We start from the raw sequence: 18,791 nt of genomic DNA on the forward strand, positions 1-18,791 counted from the left end.
AAAGAGTATCCCAAACCACACAACACTCAGACTACCAAAGAGCAAGTAACATCTCATTCAAGTGTAAGGCATTTAGTTTCCCACAAATATAGCACCTGTAAACGGGAAGGATAATAACCACCTTGTTTAGGCACTCGCATTTAAAACTGCTTTCATTTCTAACAAAATCCTCTTGCCACTTGGCACCACAGTAGATAAATTACTGAGATGCAAACCTTTTGGTGTTTACCATGGCTCAAGTCTACGCTAATGTTTCACAGTGCAAACCTGGTCAACATACACTTCTAAACGATTTAGAGTTTGCTGCATAACTGACTTAAGTCAGAAGGAAAAAGATTTCCCTGTCCTGTGATAAAGCTCTCTGACACCCCATTCAAATTTAGGAATGAAACTATTCAAGCAGTACATTCCTAAATAGCATATTTGTCATAATGAAAAAAGGACCATCTATTCTTTGTAAGTTAGTGTCGTTTCAGGGTTATGTTTCTAGCAGAGATGTTTACGGTTTGTCCTCTATCAGCTTACACCATTGCTGAATTTGTTTCCTTAGAACTAGTTTACCAGCTAAAGACATAACAGAAGAAACACTTGAAGGGTTTTTAATTTTAGAAGAAAACTTATTTTATTCTCTTTAATTCATCTACATAAAAGCAGTCATATATAACTGAACTCTAATATGCATGTGTACACAGTGGAGAAAAACTAAGATGCAATTAGTACATTTCTGATTGCAGAAAGCATAAGCTACAACTCAACATTAATTGAATTTTTATTTCAGTTCAAAAAAAATTTTGTTTTGTAGCTTTGCCATGATGTTAGCAACTAATTCTTCAGATTTAGTTTAAAAAATATTTTATTCAAAGATACTTTGTGTCATTTTGTCTGTATTTTTGGCTAGGATTTTAGCATCACTGCCCAAAATTGCAGAATGGTTGAGGTTGGAAGGGACCTCTGGAGATCATCTAGTCCAACCTCCCTGCTCAAGCAGGATCACCTACAGCACATTGTCCAGGACCCTGTCCAGACGGCTTTTGAACATCTCCAAGGATGGAGACTCCACAACCTCTCTGGGCAAAATACCTAGATTTTTCCCCCATTCATATAAATTACTGATCTGACTAGAAAAAGGCATAGGTAGAACTTTTCTTTAAACTTTTTAATGCCACTGCATGATTGTCAAAATTATACATGACACAACATTTCAGAATTGGCCTTACACTTCTCTGTAAAATAAAACAACAGCTACTATGAACTCATGCAGAAAGTAACGAACAGTATTTTACCACTACCTGGCAAACCATCTGTGTCCCTGTGTACTTTCCATACTTCAAATTTTCAACTCTAAGAAATTTATTAAATATTCTAATATGCAGTCTACTAGGAAATTTCTTTACTTATATTGGTTGCTACAGTGAGAGACAGAACAGAAAAGGTTCTAGTTCAATCAGACGAAGGAAGTAAATGCTAAGACTTCTCTTTCTGTAACAGTCCCCCAAAGTATGATGTGAGATAGCAAGCTGGACCTCTCTCTTGAGCAGCTCTTCCAACACTCCTGCTCTTAGGTTCCACGGAATCCCTTGAAAGTGTCTCAACAGCCGGTGCAGCTGCAGCCATCCCCTTCCAAACCATCTGCTATTTTGACTAGAATTCAGTTTCACTACAACTTTTAACTCACATACTTCAACAGCTTTAAATGAGATGACTCAGAATTTGAGACAGCTCTGCCTGGAGCTGAAGCATTAATTGAAAATTTATTGCAGAATATACCACCGGCATGTGCATCACTGACTGGAAGACCTACAAACAGGTGACACTATGCTGGTGGGAAAAAACAACAAAAGTTTTTTTTTTTTTTTTTTAAACATACGGATGGAAGAAACAGCAAGAGATTGTCTAGCTCCTTGCCCTGCTCTGAGACCAAATAATATGCGACTAACCTATCCCTTACAAATGCTCATTTTTGCAATGACAGAGGTTTCACCTGACACACCCTGATGTGTACTTAGCTCATTTATCACCATTTTCAGAATACAGACAACATTCTTCACATACAATGCAGGCCTTTCCCAGTCTAGATACCAATCCTGTCCTTCCTGAACAAGTTTTGCCCTTCAGTGCTAATACTCTAGTCCTGAAACTTATTGCAAACTTGCAAGAGTTTAAGTTCTTTGAATATGGGTAAGTAAACCAAAGGGAACTGGCAGAAATCACAAAGTATGATAGAGCTAATTCACTTAAAGAGTGTTTCTTGTTTCTCAGTCCTTATTTTAGCAGAAATATTTTCCTGGCTCTCAGATTGCAGTGCTGTTTCAATTCTGTATTTAAGTAGGTATGTCTCTCTATTAACAGGTCTGGATATACACACACCAAAAATATATCTACAGTCACATAGAGATCCACTGATAATGTACATTTTAATCAAGGGATTTTAATGCTGCAGTACCTCTTGGAGCCCAAGTCCTGCCCCTGCTTTTCAAAGCAGTGGTTCATTTGGCCACCAAAACTTTCTGCAAACACTCAGCATCAATGGTACTAATAACTTTGTTACTTTAATTTTCCTGAAAAAAATCATCTTTCCACTATTGGTTAATGTTATTTTTGCACCTCATTTTAAATCTCTCCTCAATTCACAAGCAGAGAACTAAAGATTATTGGGAAGACCATTTAAATCTTTACAAACATATTCTGCATAACAAAGATATAAAGAGATACCCTATTAGCCACCTTGCTCTGACAGCAACATTTTCCACAATTTTAGAAGGAAATAAGTCAAGGGCACACTCTTGCTTTCTAAGCACTAGTCAGATGCTGAACCAATTGATATGCTCACAACATTAATAAAACTGAAAAAAGAGGGAAAGATTTTCCTGAAATACCTTTGTAGAAAGAAAATAGTTCAACTAATCAAGAAGCAAAGCTAAGATAAAAGTGTCCTGAATTATGTGTCCCCATGCCCAAAAATGCTGCTGTGTTTGACAGGTCTACCTACTTGTACTTTGTTTTTTTTGTTTTGTTTTGTTTGTTTTTTCCCCAGGGTAAAGTTGTACAAAAGCCTACATGACTAATAGTCATGTACTGTTCCATTCTCTGAATTCTCCTTTTGCTACAAAGAGTACATACAGCTTGTATCAAGGAACAGGAGAAGTAAGTTGCACAATACACACTGATTTTAAGACATGAACTGGGAATGTTCTACCGATGAAACCACTTTTCCCTTTTTTTATTACCTACTATGTCTTTAGATGGACAGTCTTTTGCTAAAGAATATATATTTGATTTTCTTCTGCAAGTGATAAGTACAGAGTAGCAAGGACACAAATATAAATAAAATAAAGCATTTGAGCTTTTTTTTTCTTCAGTGTTTCACCCAAACCAACATTTCTCTACAGTGCCAAGAAGGTGGAAGCCATAGAGCTGCACGTTGCTCATGTAGCTACAAGTGGAAAACATGAATAATTAAAGAATTCACAGTTTTAGGTAAAGTGATGTCAATTTTACAGAATTGGATACTACAGAACAGCCTTAATGAGCAGGTGTGCCCTAACAAATTGCTCTGCTTCTGTACCAAAGCCAGCTCCCAACCCACAGCGGGCTGTAAGCCATAATAAAAAAAAAAAAAGAAAGAAAGAAAACAGCAGCTATGCACAGTTTCTGCTTCATAAATGCCATTATTTACCAATAATAAATCTTCATGAACTGCATTATAAAATACACCTGCCACTTGTATTTAAAAAAAGCCATCTAGCATAACAAGGATGGGGAATATGTTGAGATTAAAACGGTTCCATAAATACCAGTCCAATCTATATGTGCTAAGAAAAATAAAAATGTCATTTACTTTTTATTTCAGATATCTTTTGATATTTTTAATTTTTAATTTTATGGAGTTACACTACCATCATCATGCACATTATAGTATAGAGACCAAAACATTGTTTTTCCTTCAGATGTACTGTAATTTGGAAAAGCAGACCAACTCCACTAACTCTAAGATAAATCACATTGCAGTGTCATCTTTCATAAAGGGCAAAGGTTTTGAACCTTGACAAGTTACAACAAAGCCATGTGTCAAGACTTCATTAAGAGCAGTTATGACTTCTCTCCCCTAGAGCCTTAATCTAACAAACAGGGCATTTTACATTTTCAAAATTGTATGATAAAAAGTTAGACCTTATTCCAAAGAGTAGATTACCTTGATTTTTCTACTGCTCACTGACAGATGGAGGATTCCAACTGTATCCCTTTCAACCTCTTCAAAGTTGGTGTTTCGACCTCAAAAAAGCTTAAATTTTTATCCAAGAGGAAGGTAAAGAAGAGTAAAACAACTTAAATGGGAACAGGTACCATACATCCACAAACTCAGTGTGGGCTTGGCCAGCTACCATTTATTCCTCCTACCAAATCTTAAATCAACTGAACTCTGAACCACAATAAATTCTGCCAAGATAAAGTTGTATGGATCGCCAATGTGGGTAGATAAAGATTTTTCAGGAAGAAAAGGAGCGGGAAGTAAAATGGTAGCTATCAAGGGATTACATATGCACCTAAAGTAGAATTGGGGAGTTCTTTGATGTGCATCTAATTCTGTTGCTGTTAGCAGAAACACATCTGTCTGAACTGCACCATACAACATTAGTGTAGGTTTTCCACTATTTTTCAATGCTTAGTTCATTCCTGAGCTGGATGTAATCCTTCTAAGCATTTATATGGCTTTTGTTGTCATGGAATTCAGCTTTTTGGTATATCACTACAACAACAGATATAATTGTTTCTTCCATGTTACAGAAACTCCATTTCTTGAGGAATAATTTTTTTTTTCCATCATTCGCTACTAGTTAGATCTTTGACTATATGTTGATAGATCTTAAGGCCTCATGCCTGTATCTCACACAGTAGAATCCTTTATGTTTTCCACTTTGACTGTTTTACTGCAGCTCCTTGCTGCACTGGACTGCTTTTCCACAGCCAGTCTTTCTGGACTTGGTATCTGGGAATCTTCCTTTGGAAGCACTGACCAGAACAAAGACAGCAAAGAGACACATTCCTTGGGGACATCAAAAAGAAAGAACAAACAAACAAACCCTCCTTCCCCTAAAAAACTACAGAAAACGTGGTTATGGTATGAACTAATGGACAAGGCTTAGCTGAGAGTACAGATTGTGAGTTTGTTCTCATAGCTAGGTTGGGTGTTTACCTATTCTCTAATAGCATCTGTCCCAGTCTTTTCATAGACTGTCTGAACCCTCTTCAAGACCATAAGGAAACTCAGTATTTCCCTGATGACTTTGGTATGGATTGCATCCCTCTGGAAGAAGATCTGCTTGCCAGGCCCCATGCTGGGCTGAGCCAGGGTTTGAGTCAATTGGTCTACGGGATCCTTCAACTGTTTGCAGAGAGCTGTATACATCTGGATGCTTCCTTCTCGGGTCTATTTCCCGACAAAAGGTGCCAGTGACTTTGTACTACTTATAGCAATAACTCAGTAAAGAACTCAATAACCAAGCTGAGCTACAATAATCACTGTTTTTTGACTCGTATAACATACCTTATCACACAGACTTAAGGAAAGATGTTAAAGACTAAGATATAAGCAAAATTGCAAGTTTTAAAGTAAAACTACCCGGTCGGCACTCAAGACATGAAAGAGCCATCTGGTTTGTGGATTTGCTGATTTACAGGATGCAGACACATCCAAACTGGCTTACTACAGGTAACCATTGGTCTGGAGCACAGAGTCCTGCTGATGCTGATGGTATCTTGGGAACCACTCCACAGTAGCGTCATATTATCATTAACTTCTCATTTCCCTGCCACACTGTCCTCCTGTAAGTCACACTTAGATAAAGGAAAAACAAAGGTAACTCATAATATATTTGCTCTCTTTGTATCACCTAAATGGGATGAGAGGTGCTAAATTTCAAAACTACACACAAAGAATTTACAACGACTTCAGGGTCGGTCTTGCTTGCTTGTCTGAAATAGTACCTCCCAAATCTTCTTTGATATTTATGTTGTTTGAATAAAGTTTATAGTTAAAAGAGTTTTGTAAAAACAAAGAGAAAAGAACTAATGTATTTTTATACCTTCCCCAAAAGAAAGAATGAAAGCATGAAAAAAAACCTTGGGGTAGTAATTTCATAAACAATATAATTCTACCTACATTATAGCAGGCTCTTAACATCCCCTTTATACAGTCCCATCAGGAATGAAGTAGGATTTTTGTTATTAATACAGCAGTAGGGATTTTCCTTAATTAAAACATGCATTTTCTGGAACCATCCATAGTCTGTCAAATACTACAAAAAGAATTCCCCACATATGAGAATAATGTTAAAACTAAATATTACTACAGCACTTGAAAATTCTGAGCAGCATTGTTGCTCCTGCAAATTTGCAATAATAATGTTAATCACAAGTCTTATCAATGACACCATTGTGATCGACACAGAATGAAAACTAAATTCCTTTTGTGCAGTGACACATATCGTTTCTGTTCTCCCTATAATTACAGGTATAGGCATCAGAATACAGAAGAACCTTGTTAAATCAACAGCTCTCAAACATAAAAATATACCCTTGAAATAACGTTACCTATGACTATAGCTAACTTTCAAGTAGAGAAAAGGGTACAGATGAAAAATGAGGGCTTTGCCATTCATAAGCAATCAAGGCCAAGGAATTCTGAAAGGAACGGAAGGTCCAAAGTACGGCTTTGATGACAACATGCTACTAACAAACAAACAAAAAAACCCCACAAGTCAGGACCACTGTTTTTTTCTGCCACTACAAAAGATAAGGGCAAGCATTTGTGTGGGTACAACATAGTGTTGTTTACATTTTTTGATGTAAACACTGTAATGTCACAGGCTCCGTTAGATCAAACTATTTTTAGCAGAAGACAGCACTGTCAAAAGCCAGTTCATAGCATAACAAACCCATAGCATAACATGGCATTCCACAAGAGAAACACTCTCAGTGCTACGGCATGGTTATTTTTCTGCACAGATTCCTCATACACTGTGAGAAGAATAACCGTCAGCACTAGCAACCGAAAGATTATAAGGACAAACAACAATCATTCTCAGAAGCAAAGTCTAAAGTAATCCCTCCACTCACTTCAAAAGAAGTTTACAAATGCACATTTAGAAGACTTACAGGAGGATTCCTAAATTTTGCATCTAAACTTGACTGGATGAACTATATCCACAGAACAGAGCATTCTAGATCTCCTGCTTCGTTTCCTCATAATCTCCTTGTGCATGGGCATGTTCTACCATACAGAGCAGATCTTTAGCCATAAGCACTTTTGCACTGCCAGATTAGACTCAAAAATCTACCCAAAAGTGCAGTGATTTGGTAATGATGGTGACATGGTATCTCAAGTCTGAGGAAAGAGAAGCCTTCATACAACTGAAATACAGATCATCTCAATGCCCAACTAGTTTAACACCTGCCAAGGTTCAAATAAACCTCTGCCAAAGGTATCCAAAGTTGCAAGAATAATGTTTCTTCAGATGAAATTACCTTAGGCTGATAAAACATTGTCAGGACAGTAGAATCACTCAGCTACGTCAAATACCACAGAACTATTGTGCATTCCTCTAGTGCATGGTGACATACTACCCTAGAGTTAAAATCCTGATCCAATCTCAAATATGGTGTTACTCTCCCTATGTCAAGTAAAGAAAACAGCAAGTTTCCTTGTATCATCATCTCTACTCAGTAAAATTCAAATATTTGGAATTTTAAGGTAGCATGTTATAATTAGCTTTTATTTTTTTCCTTCCTGGCCACAGAGGTCGATTTTTACATGAAGCCATAGGCAAAGAATGGTAACCATAAAGGAATACTTGTTTTTAATATTATTCTGGACAAAATGAAATTTCTGCTACAGAGAGAACTCCTGAAAATAGCAACCAATGCCTATTATACAGATAAAATACGGTCAATGCCTCGAGATGGGCATTGCAAAGGATTTTCAGGACCAAGTAATCAATAATGGCACTGTGTCCCTTCTTTTTCTATCATTAACTTCATTAAACAATAATTGAAACCACATTATGTGCAGTGACCTCAAAATAAAGCAGTATTTTTTTTTTTAATTAAGATACATATTTTTAGAACCAACTAGGGAAGGAACAAGAAACGTGTTTAAAAGTGTTCCATGCAGTTGCAAGATTGCAGTAAAATAGCTTATCAGACTGGAAGGTAAGTCACTTTCACTGGCAGCTGAGATAAGCCATTCTGGTGCATAGAAAGCTTAAAAACCAGAGGAGTTTCAGGCTGTTGAGCAACAATTGATTTTAGATTGAAATTATTGCAGATGTTTCGAACAACAAAATCTCTTCCTCAGGGTGACCCAGTTTTGGGTGAAGGTTGTCTGTAAATTAGTTTCAGCAAATTCTCAGGCATGGTGCACAATTTATTTTAACCAAGATAATGAATATCCTGGTTGGAAGACACAGGTGACAAAAAGCCTAAGCAGTCAATACTTCTTCATCGGAAATAAGACTTAGGTTAGAAAGAAAAAGCACAAGGCCATGATAAATTATATGTTCAAAGAAGCTACTGATTACTGAAGTCTTAGCTAGCCCTATAACATTTTAAGTCACACTAGTGCTTTCATCTTCATTCTTTCCTCCCTCAGTAGTCAGTTTATGATGTGCTTTGGATTAATCTCACAATATTCAATTGTGACACTGTTGGCATCCAAAAACATTGCAGACATCAACAACATTTCAAAAATGCTTTTCAAAAATTAACACCATTCTACTGAAATGTTACCTATTAGAATATCAAAGTTAACATAAACCACAATCAGCAGAAAACACACACATAATACTACAGATTTTATTGATTTAGTTTTACTATATATACAAACATGTATTATGAGAAGTAATATGTTCTTATACATGACCTCAGCAAAAAGTACTTCAATTGTCAGTAAATCAGTTGGTTCAAGATAAACTGGAATATATAATTTAGAACCACTCAAGGAAAAAGATATCAGGAGAAATGACCTTAGGCAAGAAAATAAGTAAAATATTAACGAAGCTATATTTAGCCAAGATATATAGCTAATAGATGAGGAGTGGGAGGGGAAGAGAGACGATCCTTTAATTCAGCACTCACCTTTCAGATAATCTGAAGATATACAGTTAAGTTTAATAAGGGCATTTGAAATGACTAAGCATATAGACCAAAACTGAAAAAAAGCTGTTATATGAAAAGGCTTAATTAAATTAAATTTCTTATAAATTGGAAAATACAGTAGCAATTACACAGTGGAAACTGAACTGAAAGGCAGCAAAAAAGCAGAATTTTGAAACGGGACACACATTCAAGGGCATACAGTGAGACAGAAGCTGAGACAGTATTTAGAGAAACCTCACAGCTTCAGCTGTGAGAACTCGCAGAAGCCCTGAGAGACTGACTGACAGAACTATGAACTGAGAGCCTGCTTGCTGCCATATCCCATTAGCCTTTTAAAACTCTGCAGCTGTGGAGGCTGCTGTACTTAACAAAAGAGCATTTAAGCTAAAATGCACTTCCAAACTTGATTCTGTCATTCAGTTCTTCAGAAAAAGAATGACTTCTGTTTAAATGAATTATCATTCGGATTGCACACATGGTGTTATAATAGAGCCCACTAAATCCATACAAAAGTTAAAAGTTCTCTTAAGTAAAAGCCACACAATTAAAACAGTGTCACCTCTTAATCTAGGTCTTCGTGGGGTTAAGATTATATTAGTATGGTTCTGGATTGGAGAGACAGAAGTAATACAAACACAGGAATATATTCTAGGTGAAACACTCTTCAAATTCACATATTATATAAATATTAGTTAACCACAAATGGAAACACATCTTTCAGTTTACAGTGCTTACTCAGTTCAAACGCATTCTAATGTCTCACTAGAAGCTTGCTCAGAAATAAGACCCAAACTCCATGGTTAACTGTACTTTTTTAAAAGATGCAACACTTGTTTGTATGGAAATGTCAACAGGCTGCCACTGAACAGGAAGGCAGAACTTCTGCACAGTCATCATGGAGCCTCCAATCTGACTTTGAGGGTTCTTTTGAAAGCTTTACATTTCAAATACAAATTGCCTTAGAACAGAGCAATTCTAATGGCTTCTCAACTGTTTTCCATAATTCTTTTACATTGTTTCCACAGGAAACATTTAATTAACTTTGAAAGAAAAATTACTTGAACCAGCAAAGTGGAACAGCAGTGTTCAGAACAGCACTAAATTTTTTCAGTAAGAAATCCCAGCCAGCTACACTGTTTCCATATGTCTAAAAAGAGTTCAGCACTCATGAATTATTTGAAATCATTCTAAATTTCACAAGGAATTACTCCAGCATTCACCTGGAAACGATGATGAACTAACCCAGTTCTTGCTGATGACAGCAAAAAGATTTCCACTGACTTCCTCTAGCTGTTATCTAGGGCCTATGTACTCTGACACAGAGCCTACCCAAATCTTAACAACATTCCAAAACACATGGAAGATTTGAAATATATGGGTACATGCAAGCACATGCTTTCATCAGCAAGACACTCGGGAAACAGAGAGAAAGGGGGAAGAATTAGTTTTTTCTATACCTGGTAAGTCTGAAAAAAGGAGAATACATTCATTGAACCCATTAGCCAGAAGTCGATCCCTCAGTTGTTGAAGTATAGCCACTCCGATACAGAATGGGAAGGAGGAATTTCCAAGCAGTAATGTGTCCCACAGGTGAAAAATTTTGTGCAAAGGGAAGACATCTGTGTGATGAACAGGCACAACAGTAAAAAGCAAACAAACAAAAATAAAACAACCAAACAAAAAAACCCCTATAAACATTTAAATTATTACACACAAATTTAAACACACAGAATAAGTAATCTGTACAGTTTTTTTTCCCCTTTCCTGTCTCATGATTATTGCTTTCTTATTTGGGAGCAAACAGGATTAAACTTGTTTAGATTTATTTTCATATGTAGTTTTATTACTCTACAAATCATCAATATCTCCTTTCGTTATTACATACTTAGAAATGTTCAGGTTTTCAGATCTTAAACAGACTCCCCTCATTAGACAATTTCTTTTTCTTTTGGTACAGCGTAACTGTGCGGGAAGACATGCATATCAGTTTTTCAATAGCATGAAGACATTGATGAGTGAATCAGTAAGCTCAACTACCTAAAATTAGACAAGAAAATGGACAGAATAGAGCAAAAAAATCAGCAGAGTAAAGGAAAAACAGGAAGGAAAACCTATTAAAAAAAACAGAATCACTTTACATATAAAGCTGAAGGTGGCTTTCCTAAAATAAGGTATTCTTCCACTAAGCAGTTCCGACATTTTATTTTAATTCATTGCCAGGGAAACCATCTTCTCAGTTTTCCAAAGGTGGTGATTCTCATCAAGTTTTAGACGAATGGATAACTGAAAGAACTAGTCAAGAACTTAAGGAATTACAGTCAAGAATCACCTTAAATTCTTTGATATTTCAGAGAAATAATCCTTCAGCTCTTTTCATTCCCCCCCTCCACTTCTTTTTTAATTTAAAGTCTGCCAATGTTGACATGAAATGAAAAAAAAGAAAAAAAAAATCACTGATACCATTGAGGAAAGGGGATTTTGGATTGCCTTCTAGGCTCACTTTATTAACTCTTTCTCCTCTCTCATTAGAAAAGTTCACCAAATTATGAAGCTCCTTTTGTCCCAAATACATATGCACAAACATCACAGTACAGTAGTACTTGTACAGTAACAGTATATTAAGGTGTAATAAAATAAAGCTTGTTTTTTTGGCCTTTATAAATAAAGTTACTATCTTCTTACCTTAATGTGTGTTTGGGGGGGGGGGGGAAGGTAGGGAGGGTAGAGATCCTTTTATTATATTTTTCCCCACTACATAAAAGCTTCCTTTTCACATTCCTTAAACACCACATGCATAATATTATCCAGTTCAAATTTAATATTGTTCTTCCTTCAGAAATAAGAAAATGCTAATTATTGTTGAATCGGGGCACAAAGTGCAATGTGACAGGCACTGCTGAAACTCAAATCACAACATACACATTCCTGCAAATAATGATTGACCTACTAAGTGACAGTTGCACCATAAGTATGAAGACTTGATTTGAAAAAAAGAAAAAAGTTACACTTAAGAAATACCAAGGATACATAACTTTAATCTCAAACAAAACCATAACTTTTCCTCCCCTCCAAGAGTGGGGGAAAAAAAAGAGGGGTTGTTGAGATACGCATTAAGTCAGAAAGCTGTTTTTCAGTATACAACCAATATGCTTCAAGATCCCTGGGGGTTCCTGTTGATGCTAACTACAAGCTGAACCTGCAAGCTACCAGAGACCAAAGCCTTTCCCTTTAAAATTGAAGGGTACATTCCACAGGAAAATAAGAAGAAAAATTAAATACAAGAAAATTTAATCAGAAAAAGAAAGCATACTCACGTGTAAACATTGTAAGAAACCAAGGAATAGCATAAAGCTGCAAAAGGTGCGGGGAAGAGAAAGAACAAAAAAAAACACATTTTATTAAGAGCCACACTTTAAGTTCCTGCTTGGGTCAATTTTCTACCACATAAAAAATTACCTAGCTCGACATGTATGTATTTAAAATAGGAAACAACTCCAATGGCAGAACTATCATCATACAACTTTTAGCCCTCTAAAAGAAGCTTGTTCCTCCCCCGATCCTCCATTCATCCCTTTCAAATTACTGTTTTGTGATGTTGAATTAAAAAAGAAAAAACTCAGTACATTTGCAAAAAGTTAGTCTCTGTAAAGTCTTGAAGAGCTCAAACACCTGCTCTATGAGACTGCCAGAGTTCTCACCTTACATATGTATAATGCTAACTCAGAATTAGTGAGGAATGCCTGAACAAGCATAAAACAATTTGACTCAATAGATATTTGGGCTATGGAAAAAATTCCTGGTTTTTAGATAAATAATTAAAAGTGCAAATCACACTTTCCAACAGAAATATTAATACCTGTATTTTTCTATGTTCATATTTATTAAAATGCATACTTTTCAGTGAAAGGCAATAAGAACAGTTTCATTCTCAACAGTTACTCAGACATATACTGCCAGTTATTAACACTTTAAGCATTTATGTTGTTATAAGGTGACATTTAAAGACAGATGTCATCTGAAGGATTTGAGGTGGCTTCAACACTTATACTACTGTGAGCCAGCATAGGAACCTGTGCTGTAATGGCTATGGAAAAACCCTTAGTCTCTGCAAGACTTTCCATCTGGAGTACTCATGACACCATAAGTAAACTATTCTAATGCATATAGAATCTTCAAGTATTTATGACACCTTAAGAGTGTCTTAATTTTGAATAAAGTATTCACTATATTGAAGGCAACAGAATCTACTTTCGTGAAATGTCAAACAGCATGGAAAGTACCTGTGAGTCAGGAATACAAGAGCCAGACTACCACTGTTACATTTTACTCAGTTACATAGCTCATGAGTTCTGTTTTCCATTTCTGAAGATTTACAGTTAGACATAAAGCTTAATATATTACTTTTTAGCTCATAAAAAGTGCAAATTAGTCCTCCTATTACGCTTTCCCTGAAAGCAAGCAAATGAGAAGCAGAAAACAATCGATACTGTTAATAAATCACCCCTCATTCCATAAACTCTTAACTTGGTTGTGGCATTGACAAAATGATGCACACATTTGCTGAAAGACTCTTTAGCACCACACTTTCTAAATTTTATTCCTATGTCTTCATTTGAGTGTCTGACAGGTATCCAATCCACACTGTCCTTAAAACTGACCAAGCTGAGATGACCAGTCTGTTCAGCACTTCCAGTACTCAAGGGGTTTTATAAAGATTGGTCTCCAACTCTCCAACTGATTTTAAGGGTTAAAAACAAAACCAACCCATCACTATCACTGTTTCAATCTTATAATATATTTATACTACCTCCCTGAGTATATCTTTGAAATGCCTTCAATAGGCAGCTGTCTACTGAATAGTAACATCCCTTGTGCCTTGGAATATTCCCAGCAGTGGTTGTGACCAGCTAATACCTGTTTACCTGCTTACTCACATACAACACCTTGTTTTCCGTGCACTAGGAAAACAAGCACTCCTAGCAGCCTGAGGGTCCTCTTTGCTCCGAGATGTACATTTTGTGGAAGTCATTTTTGGAACTACATTACTTCATTGGAATTTGAAGTAGTTACTTCCTGCTTTTCATTTATTTGATAAAAACATTTTAGCAAAATAGATCAACACTTTCTCCTGATTTCACACACAGACACCTATATCTTGTGTGTATAGACACACAGGAACATATAAGCAAAAACAAAATCTGAAATATTGAACAGATTATTAAAAGGTAACTACAACGCAAAGCAATGCTTTGCTACAAACTATCTTCACCAAACCTCTAAGTTACAACAAGAAATAGACCAAATTGTAAATACGTAGCAGGTATTAGACAAATTTTCATTGAAGAGAAATTTTTTCCTCTAATTTTCATAAATACAATGTTCTGAGACAATCTAAGGGGGTTCTAATTATTACTTACAAGCAGTTTAGTCATAACAAGCAAAGAAAAGCCACAACACTGGTTTTATTATTTCACCATACAGGTCAAACTGAAAAACAGAGACGAAAAAGGAGAAATGCACACATCTGACTTGAAGTCCTCAAACAGCCTACCAAACTCATTTAGTTAAATGACTTCACTTTAAATATATTATTAGTAAATACTGCCCCCTAGCAATCACCGGTTAGAACAGCATTTCCCCATGTTTTTGTACTAACAAACTGCTGCTAAAACTGTTTTCAATCTTTTGCTACTGGACTGCAAAATGTAATGGGGTTGTGTCTTTTATTCACACTTAAGTCTCCACACTTAGAAAACACACATAATGCTTAATCGAAGTAATGTCTGTGCTCTTGGAAGATCCTGGGAATAAATCACATTAAAATAAGAGCCTACAAAACCAACAAATACTTCATTTTTTGGAGAGCTTGAGAGCTTTGTTGTAATTATCATTTTGCTTTGCTAGCAAAACATGAGCTGTTTTGTGCTTCTAAGTAAGGATTCAGCCACTTCTTCTATACGAAGAATGTGGTAGTCCCCTAATATCAGTAGCTATTCAGTCAATCTGAACAGAACCACAGATTTTTTTAGTTAAAACTGAAATCCCTTGCCATTACTTTGTTTCATTGTCATTCCTTCCATTATCCTTATCTGAAGCTTCTCCTCCCACAGTGTTCTGCTGTGAAGAATCTGCTCTATAACTGAGCCCGGAGACCCAGTTCAGTGTTTTCCAACAGACTGAAGGTCCTCATTTGCCCATAGTTAGAAAATAACTATTTGAGAAGAGCATATTTCTCTTTAGACACTCAAAGCTCTCAAAGACATTGGCTTGAATCTTGATGAAAACATTTTTCATGAGGATTTTATTATTGTCTATTATTATTACTGCCTGCATTATTTGTCTGTTTCTCCGGAAAAGTAGAGGTTTACGCACCACTCGTTTCCACAGAAGACTCAGGTTTCAGTTGTAAAGAAATAGTTTTAAAACTATTTAGGTTTAGTGGCTTTTGCTTCTAATTCTAAAGAGATTTTAGAAGGGATAGCAAGCTGAAAATGAGCATTAGTGTTCGTTGGTGGGGATGGTGGGGAATACTGGAAGGTATACACAAGCTTCTGGCTCTGTGAAAATTCCTTAAGAACCAAGTAGCTGACCTGTATGCTCCAGCTGCAGCTTATGCTTATAAGGCAGCTACAGTGGAGCTGTGTGCATCTGGTTGCAGGATAATGAAAATTAATTATTTAAGATTGAAGGTCTGAATTTTCAAAACATCAAAAACGCCAACATTATTCACAAGCTATTGTTTGTTATATATCTACACAACATTTAAGTTCACCAAAATCGTCCAAGAAAGCTCACCCTCCACCCCACATAGAAATACAGAGCTGCGATCAAGGTTAAACACCTATCATTAAAGATAACACACACAATAGGGCTAATCATCATTCTCATAATCTTTTACAGAATAATCCTCCTCTGACCATCTGTCATTCAATGCAGTGGGTTATTTTAAACTGATAAGGTATTTGTCATATCTCCACACACCATAAGAATAATTTATAGATAGCAAAACCCCTATGCTATAGCATGTATTTAATGCTGTTTTCAACGCTCATAAGACTTGCGTTTGAGCCCTTCCTGCTCTAAGCTCAAGTCACGTTTACAGGAATACAGGAACTACCATACTAACTCACACTTGAGGGCAACGTGGACAATATTGTACCTCCAACAGTGAGTAGCTCAGATGCTTCAGAAGAATGTGCTAAAAACGCTGCAGCAGACAGATGTAAGATATTTGTCTGCCACGTTAAGCTGTTTTCTACATATTTTGGGCAGGCACTGGCTTAAAATCCAGCTCACAAGGTTTCATATCTTTTTTTTGTTATTTGAATTGTCCAACAGCCACAATCCCAGATATTCAAGATCAGTTAAGGAATCCAATCTTTTTTTCCAAGCTTGCTATACTAAAAGACCATTTGACATGGCTACACAGAAAGATGAGCAAAGGATGAAACAATGATCCTCATCTAAAAGGAATAACACACTATCTTGCACCTTCATTTCACTGTTCTGTCTTCCAAATACATACACATATGCTTAAATTCAAGCATATAATGTGCCTATGCAACTAATTGTATATTCAAATGTTACAGAAAGGCACAAAAGTGTTTTGATGACTAAGGATGCAAGGAGGATCAAGACTGAATCCAATTCTTAACATTAAAGTCTACCCACCTATTTGTGCTCACACAAATCAAAATTTGAAGAATGACCATTTTCTTACAAAGTAGAAATACTAGCAAGAAATTTCTCTTCCAGATTCACCACTAAGTATTTGTGTAATAGAACTTGTGGGGAACATGGGACAAATGGAGATAAGATACTTCAATCACAGGATTTTTTAATTCCCAGTAAGAGGGAGCCCTATTACTGACACCTGCATATCACCTAAACCAATGTAAGGGGTCTACCTATGATAGCAGCTTCGGCAAGATGATATCAAGTAACTGCAGCCAGACTTTGCCACCTCTGTTAACGGCCAGCTGACAACTGTGTCTAGCTTCCATAATTGGCAGCTGAAATCAAAATAAATTATGGCTATAGTTGCCCTTTAAATAACATGGCTCACTTCCTTGTTTTTCTTCAGTTCAAAATGGTCTGCTGTTGATGTCAGAATTATTCAGTAACATACAGAGCAGATGTTATAAAACGTTATATAGGGTGGGGGTGGTTATAAACTTGGGGAGGGTGAGCAAAGAAGAACTCTGTATCCCTCTATTTACATGTAAATCACATAGCCACAGCAATGTACTTAATCCAGGCACCACATCAGCTAACAATATTCACAACTACTCAAGCTTCAGCAGTGTTCAATATTCTGGGAGCTACATGACCCGAAGCAAATAGGAAGGGTGCCAGGAAACACAATCTTTCCTGCAGCGGGAGCCTGCGTTTCAATGATGAAAGATTAATCAGGGTTTACTTTGATAGGATTAGTACTCAAGCACGAAACTCTGGTTCAGATCTCATTACTAAAGTGCATATCCTTCACCTTGATGGATCCTGTGCTGTCTTGTTACAGGTACAAAAAGCCCCTCTCTCACTAATCCAGAAGGCAGAACAACACTTTTTATTTAATGAGAGATGATTTAGAAAGGACAGCTTCTCTTTGGAGGTGTTAAGTTTTAGAACTAGCATTTGTATATAACACAAAGTTTTAAAAATATATATATACCTCTGTTTTGCAATTATTTACTACATTACTTATTCATCTTTTATTCTAGACTGTAACACTTAGAGACAGGGCTCACATTTGACTATATCCTGTCCAATGATTGGTACAACACAAAAAATAAAATACACCGAGAGGCAACTTTTAATTATTCCACCTGACTTGCATCTTGAAAGTTTTCAGCACAGAGAACTGTAACTGTATAAGCAGACACTACGAGTTGTTGAAAGAGCAGCAAACAGAGCTCTCATGTAAAAGAGAATAGTAGTAGAAATGGAGACCAGTAAGATTGTCAGGGGATTTACATCTATACATTTTCAATGAGAACTAGCCTTCCAGGCAAAATACACAGAGGAACTGCTTCGGGCATCCACAGGCTATAAAAATAAACAATGGGTGCGTTTACACAGCGATGCTGCAAACTTGATTCTCCTTCAGGAACTTTAATGTTGCTGTTACCTGTGCCCTTCATCCAGAATTATTCAGGCCTTCTACAGATGACTAAGCTGTCCCTTCTCCCCACCTTCCCCTCATCTTCACCTCTTTTCCCAAACCCCCTACTTCAGATGTGGGTCATCAGCTGCACTCTAAAAACACCTCAGTTTATAATGCAGTACATTGGTTCTCTCTTCTGCTCATTTTAATGCCACAGTACCTTTTAAATTTGCATCATTCATACACAAGTTATTACATTAAAAACACCTTTACAAAAGAAAGCATGTGTTCGTTTTTCCACCAAAATCTTTGTAAACTGTGATAATGAGTATCTGAGTGTCCCAAAGACAGGCAAATTCACCCAGGATTCGTGTATGACAAATGAATTTCATAGGCTTGGCCTTGCTGCTTCATTTTAGCAAGAAGAAATGTATATGAATTTCTTATATATGAAATACATATTTCTACATCAACATCTCCTAACTTTTGTTTCTTTCTTCCATTTTTACCACTCAGTCATCCTGTCAAATGTATC

At 36.4% G+C, this 18,791-nt stretch overlaps 1 protein-coding gene across 1 annotated transcript in view; it reads right to left on the reverse strand.

The window, feature by feature from the left end:
- TBCK (TBC1 domain containing kinase) overlaps positions 1-18,791 on the reverse strand; it is a 113,441-nt gene that overhangs the window by 40,467 nt on the left and 54,183 nt on the right. Inside the window, exons 21-22 of the mRNA XM_067297590.1 lie at positions 12,468-12,504; positions 10,611-10,772 (exon numbers count right to left, since the gene is read on the reverse strand). Coding sequence (XP_067153691.1) covers positions 10,611-10,772; positions 12,468-12,504 — 199 coding nt within the window. The remainder of the gene's footprint in view (positions 1-10,610; positions 10,773-12,467; positions 12,505-18,791) is intronic.

Source organism: Apteryx mantelli, chromosome 5 (assembly GCF_036417845.1).
Source record: "Apteryx mantelli isolate bAptMan1 chromosome 5, bAptMan1.hap1, whole genome shotgun sequence".
In the NCBI taxonomy this organism is placed as follows: Eukaryota; Metazoa; Chordata; class Aves; order Apterygiformes; family Apterygidae; genus Apteryx; species Apteryx mantelli.